General features: G+C 51.8%; 6 protein-coding genes across 6 annotated transcripts; 4 read left to right on the top strand and 2 right to left on the bottom strand.

The window, feature by feature from the left end:
- Window positions 1-166: 166 nt before the first annotated feature.
- Window positions 167-2696, top strand: AA0111_g11226 (Meiotic coiled-coil protein 2; the record flags this gene model as incomplete). The annotated part of the gene is made up of 5 exons (XM_028645067.1): window positions 167-439; window positions 511-1383; window positions 1436-2065; window positions 2119-2398; window positions 2449-2696. 5 exons carry the CDS (start codon window positions 167-169, stop codon window positions 2694-2696), a joined length of 2304 nt encoding a protein of 767 aa, XP_028501180.1.
- A 1495-nt stretch (window positions 2697-4191) lies between these two features.
- On the top strand, window positions 4192-5157 carry AA0111_g11225 (hypothetical protein; the record flags this gene model as incomplete). The annotated part of the gene is made up of 4 exons (XM_028645066.1): window positions 4192-4232; window positions 4285-4436; window positions 4501-4947; window positions 5006-5157. The coding sequence occupies 4 exons, from the start codon at window positions 4192-4194 to the stop codon at window positions 5155-5157; spliced, it is 792 nt and encodes a 263-aa protein (XP_028501158.1).
- A 626-nt stretch (window positions 5158-5783) lies between these two features.
- On the top strand, window positions 5784-6467 carry AA0111_g11224 (hypothetical protein; the record flags this gene model as incomplete). Its single annotated transcript, XM_028645065.1, has 1 exon — window positions 5784-6467. One exon carries the CDS (start codon window positions 5784-5786, stop codon window positions 6465-6467), a length of 684 nt encoding a protein of 227 aa, XP_028501178.1.
- Window positions 6468-7047: 580 nt separating this feature from the next.
- Window positions 7048-9872, top strand: AA0111_g11223 (hypothetical protein; the record flags this gene model as incomplete). Its single annotated transcript, XM_028645064.1, has 4 exons — window positions 7048-7217; window positions 7285-7725; window positions 7775-9516; window positions 9571-9872. The coding sequence occupies 4 exons, from the start codon at window positions 7048-7050 to the stop codon at window positions 9870-9872; spliced, it is 2655 nt and encodes an 884-aa protein (XP_028501177.1).
- Window positions 9873-10091: 219 nt separating this feature from the next.
- AA0111_g11222 (hypothetical protein) lies at window positions 10092-11376 on the bottom strand (the record flags this gene model as incomplete). Its single annotated transcript, XM_028645063.1, has 2 exons — window positions 10092-11281; window positions 11337-11376. 2 exons carry the CDS (start codon window positions 11374-11376, stop codon window positions 10092-10094), a joined length of 1230 nt encoding a protein of 409 aa, XP_028501151.1.
- Window positions 11377-11649: 273 nt separating this feature from the next.
- Window positions 11650-12608, bottom strand: AA0111_g11221 (hypothetical protein; the record flags this gene model as incomplete). The annotated part of the gene is made up of 2 exons (XM_028645062.1): window positions 11650-12525; window positions 12585-12608. The coding sequence occupies 2 exons, from the start codon at window positions 12606-12608 to the stop codon at window positions 11650-11652; spliced, it is 900 nt and encodes a 299-aa protein (XP_028501176.1).
- Between the last annotated feature and the right edge of the window lie 1167 nt (window positions 12609-13775).

Here is a 13775-nt window from a genome sequence, read left to right as displayed (position 1 = left end):
ACGAGCTGCGCTGAGCCTTCGTCCTGCATATTATCTGCACATTTGCCCAATAACCCCAGATTTGTTTCAAACCGCCTTCGGAACTGCAGTCTTCACCATATAGCTTGGAGACAACTGCTGCCTCCCGGATCTAAACCATCTACCCACACTTCCAAGCTCTACTACCATGAGCTTCAACATAACTTCCGACGGTTCTCCTACACCCCGCAAGGGCCCCAATCGATTCGCCATGGCCGGAGACCTTAGGATTGACACTTCGCCAGAGGTACTGGGCCAGGCGGTAGGCAGCATGAGCCTGAACCAATACCCATTTGCCTTCCAGCGTGCTTTTGGCTCACCGTTGACATGCAATACACAGGGCATGAAGCGACCACTCGGTCCTTCTACCCTGGGCAACCAAATACCGCTGCAACAGCACAGCTCGTTCGACGGCTATAAGGTCAGTCAAACTAGCGTCTATTATAGGCTCACCGTCACCATCTTCTATAGCGCCCAAACTGACCTATACAGAAGCCCAAGATGGAAGCTCACGAAGAGTCGGCTGTCATGGACTCGCTCCTACAGCGGCTGAACGGTCGCTCTCCTCCGCAAGACCCATACAGCTCGTCCAGTGGATCCATTCCCATTACGCCAGCGACGGACGAGTTCACATCTACCCCACCTACCGAGATGGACAGCTCCATTGTCCTCGTCGAGGCCAGCGAATTGCAGAAGCTGAAGCTGGAATTACAGGAGGCTCGCAACGAAGTCAACCGCGTCAACCAGGAGATGCACAGTCACCATGTAGCCCGGTCAACCATGGAGCACCTGAGCCAATCGTCTGAGGCTGATTACAGCTACCCGAGCGATGTCACTGAGCAGACTCTTACGAGTTTGCAGAACAAGTTTAATGCCTCTACCAGGAGCAACTACGGCTGGGGCAATGAAGCTGCTCGTCCAGCCTACACCGGCAGTAATAGCTTCGGACCCCCATATCAGGCCCAGACGCAACCTCAGGTCCAGCCCCGACCACAACCCCCACAGTCAGGCTATCGCCGCAACGGTTTCTTGAATGAACCTACACACTTCCCTCTCGACCAGAGCTTCCGCAGCAATGGTATGTCCACCAGCTTCAATGCTGGCATGGGTAACGGCATGCCGAATCCCATCGGCATCGGCAATAGCTTCAACAACAGTATGGGTGTTGGCATGGGCAACGGATTGAGTAACCCACCTAGCCGACCTAGTTCAGCCTTCGATTCAGGCTACAACCAGTACGCTATGCCACCCATGTATCCCATAGGCCATCCAGCTCCGATTGGCACCATGGCCAGCAGACTATCGCCTGACGCAAATGAGTTCAACGTCCAGAACAGCATGGGGCCATCACCATGGAACTCCCAGGTCAGTCATCACCACGACATATCGAACCTTGGTATTTACTGACATGGCGTAGACCCAAAGTGAGGCAGGTACTTCACAGTACGTCCCCTCAGTTGAACCGATGAATTATCGTCGCCTATTGGACCGCAATATGAGCTGCAACTGGAAATACATTGTCGATAAGATCATCTGCAACAACGACCAGCAAGCATCTATCTTCCTTCAACAAAAGCTCAAAGTAGGCACACCGGAGCAAAAATATGAGATCGTGGAGGCCATCATCTCTCAAGCCTACGCTCTAATGGTTAACCGTTTCGGCAACTTCCTGGTACAGCGCTGCTTTGAGCATGGTACGCACGAGCAAGTTATTGCTATTGCCCAAGCCATCCGCGGAAATACTCTTGCTTTGAGCATGGACGCGTTCGGCTGCCATGTCATCCAGAAGGCCTTCGACTGTGTTCCGGAAGAGTACAAGGCAACCATGGTCCATGAGCTACTTCGCCGCATTCCAGAGACTGTCATTCACCGATACGCATGCCATGTCTGGCAGAAGCTCTTTGAACTCCGTTGGAGCGACTCCCCACCCCAGATCATGCGTTATGTCAACGAGGCTCTGCGCGGCATGTGGCATGAAGTCGCATTGGGTGAGACAGGTAGTCTGGTCGTACAGAACATCTTCGAGAACTGTCTTGAGGAAGACAAGGTATGTTAAGATACTACTAAGCATGTGTTACCATCAGTACTAAATCGAAATAGCGTCCCTGCATCAACGAAGTGCTCGCAAGTATCGATGTCATCGCTCATGGTCAATTTGGCAACTGGTGCATCCAGCATATCTGTGAGCATGGCGCGCCTGCTGACCGTAGTCGTGCCATCGATCATATTCTCCGTTTTAGTACAGAGTATAGCATGGATCAGTACGCTTCCAAAGTCATTGAGAAATGCCTCAAGATTGGTGGTAATGAATTCCTGGATCGGTATCTGGACCGCATATGCGAGGCTCGCCCTGATCGTCCGCGTATGCCCCTTATCGAAAGTAGGTTCCAGGTTACTCTCTCGGTGTGAATGGTTGCTAACTCTTCGAAGTCGCTGGTGATCAGTTCGGCAACTATCTCATACAGTATGTCTTGACAAACAGTGGCACACAACATCGCGAACTCGTTGGTGGTCACATTCGCAAGCACATGGTCTCTCTTCGCGGCTCTAAGTACGGATCTCGCGTAGCCATGCTCTGCTGTAACCCTGCTCTTGCGACGCGCCCAGGACCTCCAGCAGGTATGCTTCCCCGCTATGGCAACCCCGCACCGCGCCCCAGTTTTGGCGCTTTCCGTTGAAGGCATGTCTTCCAATTCACATGTCTTCGTCCACATGCGTATCGTTGGGTATTGTCAGCCAGTGCACCGCTCGCTCGATCTCGTAAAAGGTATCGTGGATATGCCCAAAAGTTAAGATCAATGTCGAAAAAAATTGTCGAAAACCATTGGCTTAAGACGAAGATACGCATTCCCTACAGTTGGCTGGGATGACATCGATTCCTGCACACCTTATTACGACAGATCCTTTCTTGTTTATCCTAGCATTTTCATCGGGCCTGAAATACTTGGTAGCGTTAGCGTGGGACAGGCTGGAGAAGACGATATGGTGAACAGTCAACTGAATTGTACCTACATACTTATCCATCTTTCCGAAGCAGGCTGATTCAACGGTAATACAGTTACGGTAATGCTACCATCTGATGTATGCACTCTTCGATGGAATGAAAGCTTAATAGACCTCACCTCTAATGTTGACTGTGATGCCTCAGGAAGAGTCACTAGCATTACCGTGCTGTCGGAAACTAATACATGAACATTAAAAACAGGAGTTGCCACTCATTTTGTTGTCAAGGTCAATGTGCGGAGCCGCTCGGTGAATCGTGGAGTTCATGCGGGTTTCGGTGGCAACTCGGACACGGTCGGAAAGGTGTTTTGCACGTGTCGGTAGAACAAATTTCGAGCTTTGCAAAGAACTATGAGCCCTTGCATCAGGTACCACGTTCTGGAAAGGCCGGACGACCATGTGTTGAGGAGAAGGAAGGTTGGCCGCAGCTCTGCAAAGTGTGAGCAGTGCGAGCGGCGAGCGGCGAGCGGCAACTGAGGAGATGCCGCTTCGGCGCAAAATCCGAACAGCATGCGACGTGCGACATCTTGCCGACAAGGAGCAAACCAGGGATGCATTGCTCACAAGCTTACAGAGCCTTACTTAGCGGCTACTTGCATATTGGAGTCAAGGGTGAGTAAGTAACGCGTAGGATGATGCATTTTCGGAGATACTTGGAGGAAGAACATGTTGGAAGCATGTGATGATTGGTCGCATGACGCTGGAAACGCATCCCGTAACGGGGCAAATATTCTTCATCCAGTACCAATACGCGAGCAATGAAGCAAGAGCAGATTAAATCGCTAAAGAAGGTTTGCTCAATCGATCATGCATTGGTGACCTGATCTCAACGCGCACGATAATCGGCCCAGCCTGGAGGATGTAGGGCTAGGCAGGGCCTGCCGAAGGCACTTACCTCATCATCATAACCCGCACATGTCAACGTGGGTCTAGCGGCGCCGGAAGTTCGGCGACGTCACCATGGTGTAGTTTTGAGCGTTGCGTTATCTTTTATTAAGTCGCCGCATGCGCCGTCATATTTTACATGTAACTCCAGACTCCGTACACGTACTCATCCAAATTCCCCAACACCTGGTGTAACCAAACGTCAAGTTTTCAACAGCCGCTAAACTCTCACGACAAACCAACACACTTGCACCCCAAATCAAAGCAATTTCCACTTAAGACAAAATGAAGGTTCTTACCAAGGAAGAGGAGGAGGCGCATTACAAGTAAGATTCACGCATGAACGGCAATTGTGGAAGTCGTACTGACAAGTTGAAGTGCCACAGTCAAGGGCGGATCAATCGGTGGTATCATTGGTACGGCGGTAGGCGCTGCAGGTGTCATGGCTGCGAGTAGAAGATACCACTCCTTCAGAGCGCTCACCGTCCCGTTCCGAGCTTTCTTGGTCGCTTCAACAGGAACATTCGTTGGTGAGTTCCCGCACGCCACGCTGTAAGACTCCAGAACTCGTATCCTAACAATGCTACCCCACAGCTGTCATTGCCGCCGATCGAGCCTCTGCAGCATACGATATCGAACACACACCCGAAAAGAAGCGCCAAGTTGAACGCGAGAGGGAGCGCGAAGCCCTCTACGAACAGAACAGAACCGCTCTCGAGCGTGCGAAAGACTGGGCGACCGAAAACCGATACCCACTTCTCTTCGGTTTCTGGATTGCCTCCATGGCTGGCTCATGGCACATGGTCAACCGCAACCCATACCTGAGCGGATCACAAAAGCTAGTGCAGGCGCGTATGTACGCACAGGGTGGCACACTGGCGGCGCTGCTAGGCAGCTTTGCGATTGAGGGTGCGGATGCAGCGAAGGGCAAGGGAAGGTGGGAGACAATCAGGGTTATTGACCCGAATGATCCCGAACACAAGCATGTTATTGAGAAGAAGATCCATCACGAGAGATACGCTGGCGAGGACCAGTGGAGAGGTATGTGCACGTTCTTTGGATTGTATATTGGAAACAGCGAGCTAATTCAATAATGCAGAGATGGTAGAGGCCGAAGAGCAACGCGAGAAGGAGCGCAAGGCTGCTGCAGCAGGCAAAGAGCACCAGGCGAAACAGCATCAGCATGCTGCTGACAAGAAGGAGGAGAAGGCCGAGAAAGAAGAAGACCAGAAAAAGAAGAACAAGGCTTAAGCATGGGTTGACCTCATTTCCCACACCGACTCACGACGACCTCGAATACCTCCATTCTTCCGATCGGCCCCTGGTTCGGTCTATCCCTTGTCTTTTAAGAGCTCCATCATCATTATTGGCGTTTGGATGAAAATCAATCTGCAGCCCTTCTCCTTGTACCTATTACGTCTGTATGATTAAGGCGTGTCCTGGTGGCTGGATTGCGAAGTGGCGTCCGCGTTGTATGCAGATATGAGCGCATTTTATCGTACCTATGGGAATCAGTTTTCATGCCATGTTACTGTGCCTGAGGGGTGTTTCATCACACTTGCGCAATTCTGTGTAACTGTTGCGTGTTATTGATTTTGTTTTGCCCAGCCCTACAGCCTGCACACGATCAATTCTCAGGGTCCATCATGACGTCTGCGTTCCTGGGTTGGTACATCAAGCACGTCACATGCTTTCGTGATGAAGCTAATAGGTGCATACATGCTGTAGGGCTCCTCGTTTCATGTGAAAAGTAACTGCTTACCGGGATTCTACTCTTACTGAGATTACGAGTACTACTACTACTTCAACCTCACTTTCACCCTTGTACCCTGGTTAAAGTCAAGCAGTCGGCTCTACCCGGTTCGAGCAACACAGATATGAGCCAATCGGATATACCACGAACGCTGGAGTCAATATCGCAGACGCTCATACCGAACACCAATCTTGTTCATCCACCCAAAAAACCTCAAGATGCACAACTTACAGCGACCATCGCAGACTTACATGTCCATCCTACTATCGAGACACTGTTGCATATCCTGAACCACGACTTGCCCTCTGCACACTTCCTAGTGCGGCACATGCAGGCGCCGCCAGCTGTGGAAGGAATGTTGCTCCATGGTATCTTGCACCGTGCGGAAGGCGACTTTGACAATGCAAGAGCATGGGTGGGCGACGTGGCAGACGCATGTGAAGGTTACCAGCCCAAGCACAAAGAAGAAGGTCAGAAGCTGGATGCTGAAGTTGCGAAGCAAGTTGGCAGCAACTCTTCCATCTCTGCTTCGCTCATCGAGTTCGTCTACGGCGACCAGGAGCCTAAGAGTCTGATTGACGCCGTTGAAGAGTATCGAAGCAAGAAGAAAATTGACAGGGCAAATGATGAGGATGGTATCGAGAACAGGATAAGGGCCGAGGCGGAGAAGGTGCTGGAGTGGTGCAAGAATAAATTTGGAGACGGAGTGTTTGACGATGCGACAAAGGCATGGGTTAAGAATAGCGAGGAGATTAGCAAGATTAGCGGAGACATGGTGAGTGGCGGAAAGGGACATAGGAAGTTCTGAAAGCGTGGATAGTGTTGGTAGCATGGTGATAGAGTGGCATGTATGGTGGGGTAGATGTAATTTCTCTCCTGCTGCTGCTGGAGCTTTGCGATGAGCAAGGACGTCTAGAGCGATCGATACGGCGATCTCCCAGATTTCGGTAGCTTGTCGGTAGCTATCTAAGGACACGTTTATCTTCAGGAACCTCATGTCAAGCGATCCAGTGATAGTACCGGCGAGACGGGTGCCAAGAAAGGATGGTTTGGTCCTGCCCTCGATGGCAACGTGCATGCCCACTACCGCACACAACCAGGGTTCTGATGGCGCTCCACGGGGCAACAGCACGCGGGAATTCAGAGCAGGAATGTCTCAGAAGCCGGTATACAAGCAGGGTGAATGATGCAGCCAGATCGTCATCTGTACGGCAGTAACCACCACCTGGGCTTAAGCGAGGATGCGGGCCAGGGTGCAGCGACGAATGGCGGCGAGGCACTCGAGAAGCGGTCGGCCTGTGACATCAACGGCCAGCTTTCACCCCTAACAACGCCATATTCTTCCCGCACCACGTGCAGCTCTCGGCTGGACTGTACACGCAGAAATCATGGCCGACGAATCCCTCAAGCCCAACGGCCAGAGCCGTCCGAGCAACGTCAAACACCACACATCGCCGTCTCTCATGATGAACTCCCACTTTGCCGGTGTGGGCGAGAATGCCGACAAAGGTGCCTACGAACATGGCATCCAGGTCATTGACGAGGACAAGATGTTCAAGTATGTCTTCTGGCTGTGCAGGCAATTGGGTAGCAGAGTAGAGGGCTAATGGCAACTCGCTGTGCAGCACAAACCTATCCACATATCTCGGCATTGAGAAGGTTATCCCCTCGGGCTTCAACTACCACCTCATATCCGTCTTTGGCTCGCAGTCCACCGGAAAATCAACCCTCCTCAATTACCTCTTCGGTACCCAGTTCGGCGTCATGTCCGAGCAGGAGCGTCGTCAGACCACAAAGGGAATATGGATGAGCAAGAACAAGCGAGAGGAGGGTGGCTCTAACATGGCGGAAAATATCCTGGTTATGGATGTCGAGGGTACCGACGGCAGAGAGCGAGGAGAGGACCAGGACTTTGAACGCAAGAGCGCCCTCTTTGCGCTTGCCACGAGCGAGGTCCTCATCGTCAACATCTGGGAACACCAGGTCGGACTGTACCAGGGTGCCAACATGGGCCTGCTCAAGACCGTCTTCGAAGTCAACTTGCAACTCTTCGTCAAAGACAGCAAGTACGTTTGTTGACCACGCTAGACTCATCCCATGCTGACAGCCACGCAGGTCCACTCCCAGATCCCTCCTGTTCTTCGTCATTCGCGATCACATCGGCACGACACCCCTCAAGAATCTACAAAACACCTTGGTACAAGACCTGTCCAAGTTGTGGTCGACCATCTCAAAGCCCAACGGCCTGGAGAACTCGCGGATAGAAGACTACTTCGACTTCGCCTTCGTCGCTCTACCACACAAGATCCTACAACCGGAAAAGTTCGAGGAGGCAGTCACACAGCTTAGCACACGATTCAAGGAGGGATACAACGACCCCAGGAAGAGCGGGCTCATCGACGAGTCGACTGCACCCATCTTCCTGCCACAGTACCACAGACGGATCCCCGCAGACGGTTTCTCCGCATATGCCGAGGGCGTATGGGATCAGATTGTCAACAACAAGGACTTGGATCTGCCCACGCAGCAAGAGCTGTTGGCTCAGTTCCGTTGTGACGAGATCTCGCGTGAGGTCCTGGTTGCTTTCGACGAGAAGATCACGCCACTAGAGGACAAGCAAGCCGAAGATGCTCGGATAGGGAAGCTTTCTGTTATAGCCGACCTCGGCCCTGCCATGAGCGCCGCACGAACCAAGGTCTTCAAAGATTTCGATACGAATGCGAGCCGATACCACAAAGGCGTCTACAAGCGGAAGCAGGCAGAACTTGAAGGCAAGGTAGATTCACGGTTGAAGGCTCTGTTCCAGAAGCAACTCACAGCTGCTCACAAGTCTGGGGTGGAATCCTTCAGCGAGGCCGTCAGTGCGGCGGTCAAGAGCGGTCAAAAGAAGGGTACCTATGACTTTGCACAAATTGTCGATTCAGAGAAGAAGCAGGCACTTGCCAAGTTTGAAGAGGATGCAAAAGCCATGGCTATCGAAGGCGCGGCCTGGAGCAGTCACGAAAACGAGTTGAAAATCTACAAGAAGGAGCTCGACGACGTATCTGGCCGTCTGCGCAAGGAGGAGATGAGACGGTTGGCCACACGTATCGAGCGCTGGGTACGATCACGATTGGATGAGTCTGTCGGTCTTGAATTCAACAAGCTCGGATCCGGTCGAGGCGGTTCTGGCGCGCCCGAGCATGGGGAGCGACCTCCGACAGAGAAAGATCTGTGGGATCGTGTCTGGACCATCTTTACCGACACTGTTTCCATGGCTGAAAAGCGATTCACTGATCGCGCATCGAGCTTCGATGCTAGTTCCGACGAAGTTGAGGTCGGTCTGTGGAGGTTACGGCGCAAGTCGTGGGCTGTGCTCCGCGCAAAGATTGATGAGGAAGTTATGGAAGGTAACATCCTGTTGAAGCTAAGAGAAAACTTCGAAGACAAGTTCCGCTACGACGAGCATGGCGTCCCAAGAATATGGCGGCCCACAGACGATATCGAAGGCATCTACACCAAAGCCCGAGAGTCGACAATCACCGTCATTCCACTACTCGGTCGTTTCAAGTTGGCCAAAACATCGAGCCCTCCACCACTCGACGCCTGGATCGGCGAAGCACCCGCCTCGGTAACGCCCGCAGATGAAGACGACTTGACACCCATCGGTGGTCTAGACGATGAAGAGGGCAAGACCCTGGAAGAGGAGATGACGATTCTCTCCGACGCCAAGCAAGCCGACCTTCTTGTCCGCTTCAAGAAGACTGCAGATGGTGTCTATGTGGAAGCCAAGCGTAGCGCGATTGGTGGTATCACACAAGTTCCGTTGTACTTCTACGGCTTACTCCTCGCGCTGGGTTGGAACGAGATAGTAGCTGGTAAGTTCCCTTGTCGTCCCTTCTCTCCGCTATTTGTCGACTAACACTTCCCAGTTCTTCGCAATCCAGTATACTTCATCTTCCTCATCCTCCTCGCTGTCGGCGCCTACGTAACCTACACTCTCAACCTATGGGGCCCCATGGCACGAATGGCCAACGCTGCATCGCAGCAAGGTCTTGAAGTTGGTAAGGAGCGTCTTCGTACCTTCCTTGAGAGCTCGGATACAGGACGCCAGGCTATGGCTATGAGCGGTGGTATGAATGACACCAGGAGACAAGAGAATGTCAGGATGGACAGGCTGAATGGAGACGGGAAGAAAAGCAAGGCTGAGGAGGAGGATCTGGATGACATTTGAGTGGGTGCTTTGCAGTGGTCTTTTGGGTAGACGCCGTTCAAGGTAGGATAAGTGAAAAGAATTGCATGCCGTTGATGAGGTTGGGTTTGTGGGTTATTGATAGACTCCTAGAGGCTGGGACGACTTCGTCTCAAATCAGAAGCTGAATACTTGAGCCAGGAACTTGAGGTGTCTATTGTATAACGAGCTACCAATAGTAGCCAAAAGTTGTCACTGCATCTAAACACCGAACTTTCTGGGGTCCAAACTACCAATTTGCGCACTCTTCACATCGCCATCCCACACAAACTCACTCAACAGCTTTCCTGTCGCAGGCCCGTTCTGAATACCCCAACATGTGTGTCCAGCACCCATCAGTAGACCCTTCACACTGGTCTTTCCGATAAGCGGACCGCTACCTCTACTTACATTCGGCAGGTAGCACGCTTGTCTTGCTGTGACCTCACCGTCTCTCAACTCCTCTGAGATAGCGGAGACCTGCTCAACGATTTCTTGACATCGGCTCTCATCACATTGAACCAGATCAGTGGATGTAGGAAGGGGCACGAGATGATCACCTTCGCCACACGCGTAGACTTCCTGGTTCGGTCGAGCATAGATTTCTGGTGTGACGGTCTCGCCGCGTTTGCCGTTGCCGCGTGGCATATCTATTGAGGTGAAAAGTGCGTAGGCAGAGACGGGTCGCGAAGGGCGGATGGTGACACTGTGAGCACGGAGAGCTGAGATAGGCGAGGGCTTCCAGACTGTCCTCGTCCATGGGCCTGCCGTAAGGATAATGGTATCGGCGTCGAGTTTTTGCTCTTCGCCTGACTCTTTGCTCTTGTACGAAACAGACTTGACCGCGCCGTTCTCTTGCTCGATGTTGGTAGCAGAGCCGTACACAATCTTGACGCCCTTCTCTTCGGCAAGCTGTGCCATACTCGTTGTGAAATGATAAGGATGCACTTGCGCCGTCGTGAGTGGTGTACCCATTTCCTCGTAGGCCTTCATGCCATCCGCGGCCACCCAATCCAAATCTTTCGGTACACCGGCAGCACGTAGTAAACCGATCGCTTTCTGTGTTCGCTTTTGCAGGCTCACTGAGTCCTCTTTGCTCTTGCCGTTCGTCCCATCTTTGGCACCTTTGCTCTTGGCTAGAACGCCATACATGTCAACCTGACCACAGTGTACTGCTCTGTAGCCCCAACGCTCCGCGCCACCATGTTTCTCAGCTAGCTCTTGATGCAGTTTGTAACTTAGCGGAACAATGCAATTCGGGTATGCCCATAATGCTAGAAGACCACCGGCTTTCCCCGATGCACCACCAGCAATCTTAGTGGCTTCCAAAAGTGTGATGCTGTCTCTTTCTTTGTTGAAGTTTGGGTGGTGCGAAAGAAAGTATGCTGTGGTAGAGCCAATTATGCCGCCACCTAAGATCGTTAGCAAGAAACCTTCGAGATAAGTAGATCGATTGGTTCAAATTACCAATGATAACGATATTGCGTTTTTGTTGATCCGCTGCCATGATGTTTGTTAGGCGTGAAGTTGCTTTGAGCATGAAGATGTTGATGTTTTGCAAGCGTGGCGTTGGTCGTATTGCACTTTTCGGGAAGATTTAAACCGATTACTGAGATACGTCATAGTTCACATGCGTGCAAATGTTCATTAACCAGCTCTGATAACGTGCACATTATATTGGAATCGAGAAATTAATCAGCTATAATGTAATACAATAGTGATGTGAATGTCTAGACAAAGAAAGAAAATCGTACAACGGCTTTAATGGAGTTGCCCCGTCTCAGAAATCTCCACCCATGTCACCCATGTCGTCGCCTCCCATATCTCCTCCACCCATATCGCCATCGTCACCATAGTTGTTTTCCACATAGGTATCGCCGCCGTCCCCGGCCATGGCCGATCCAATAAGTCCACCTGCCAGCAAACCTCCTCCTGCTCCAAGGGCCATGCCTCCCATGCCGCCGCCTCCTCCTGGACGCCTACCACCGCCCATCATACCGCCACCCATAGGCATGCCACCACCCATTGGTCGGCCATAGCCTCCTCCGCCATAGTAGCCTGCTCCACCCACTTGGCCGTATGCTGGCTGTCCATAGCCATGCTGTTGTTGTGGGTAGCCGTGCGACGATGATGAGTGTGACGAGCCAGTAGCCTTTCCAAGGATCTTGCCTAATAGGCCTTTGCCTTTGCTGCCCTTGTCTTGTGTATTCGCATCGTGGTGTTGTTCTTGCGGATACGAGCTGGTGCTCTGTTGGCCATAACCGCCGTACTGCGGTGGTTGCGACTGCCCAGGCTGGTTGTAGTAGTCGTTCGACTGTCCGCGTGTATTGCTCGAGTGTCCGTTGGCGCGCGCTTGTTCTTCTTCTTGTAGCCTTCTCGCAAGCGCCTCGTCCTCGCTCGTGTTCGCGTAAGGGTTATTGCTACCGAATCCTCCCTTCTCGTTCGCGGCTGAAGGATATCCACCGGCAGCGCCGCTTGCTGGAGGCGCATACCCAGGAGGAGCACCAGCGGGCGGGGCCTCGCCGGGAGGGTAGACAGGTTCGGTCGGCTTGTCCCATTGTGACTGCTTTGTGTAGACGTTGACGTAGAACCATTCGTTGTATTGCGGGTTCCAGACGGCTTTCCAGCCTTCCGGTACCTTGGGTGGGGGAGGGCCCTGTGTATCCAGTTAGCCATGACTACGCATCACCATGGTTGTGACCGCCATATACATACTGGTGGTGGTGCGAAGTCTGCCATTATGTGGTTGATATGCGAAAATCAGGTACCTGGTTTTAGAACAATAAAGAAGACTTTGAGACAAAGGTAGCTTCAAATCACGTATAATCAAGTAATGTCGCAAAGTAATCTGGATTGCGGGGTGATGGGCTAATAACCCATGGAATTACGCGCGAACGGGAGCTTCGATTGAGTGCGCGTCATCGTGGCAAACGAAAGCAGCGCCACGTGCCTGCTGAGCCACAATGCGCCATGGTGTGATCACAGATCCTGGAACATATTCCGTAGTTCCGTGTTTTGTGCGCGATGATTCGGATGAGAAAGGTGGACATGGAACGGTATTCTCTGAGAATGATGTCATTGGGTGTTCAACATGCGAACTACTCCAAGGGGAGCTAGCCCTACATCGGTACTAGTAATGATGCACAACCTGGTATCCATTATTTTATACGCAACTCCTAGTCTCTAACTGTGAGGTGCGTGATACCTTCATACCCTAGAGGCTACCTTTTTGCTCTTCTTTGCTCTCTCGATAAAGTCTTCGACGCTTCTCTGCTTAAATGGCTTCTACAGGTCGGGTTCTTCTACAGGCATGCAAATGCCTGCCTGTTTGTATGGCTTACCGGATGCTTCACGAACTTTTGGTGGCACTTCTTGTGCAGTATCTTATGCATTAATGACAGTGAGGATTCCGGTAGGAAAGCTGACAAGCAATGCGGCATATGATAATGCAGTTGCTCTGTGGAAGTTGAGCATTACAGCCTCAAGCTTCGGCAGCATACCTCGTGTCTCTAGTGATGGACTCGAATCTTATTAAAGCTACTCAAGTCTTTGGTGCAAGAGTGGTAATAGGTTATCAGCATAGCCCTGGAATCCTAGACTATCATCGTTGTTGTAGGATACTCATCCCAGCTCAAGGTTCGACAGATGTCACTAGGCTAGTGAGGAGTCTAAGATTCGGAACGGTCTGGTGAATGTAGGCCCTCCCTTGTATCAAAATTGTCTGTTCCGTAGAGTCTCTGCCCTCGTGAGGATGCTTAAGGAAGAAGACATTGCAGTCGGCAGACTTGTCAACAATCAAGCCAAGCAAGCTGGGTACCCCAGCTTGGCTTGATTGTTGGGTGCCTCTACTTCAGCTTAGCTTGATTGGCTTGGTGGGTTAAAACAAGCCAGCTTGATTGTTTGGCT

Source organism: Alternaria arborescens (genome assembly GCF_004154835.1).
Source record: "Alternaria arborescens strain FERA 675 chromosome Unknown contig_46, whole genome shotgun sequence".
NCBI classification, from domain to species: domain Eukaryota; kingdom Fungi; phylum Ascomycota; class Dothideomycetes; order Pleosporales; family Pleosporaceae; genus Alternaria; species Alternaria arborescens.
Note: the sequence above shows the minus strand (reverse complement) of the source record. Positions and strands in the feature narration are given on the sequence as shown.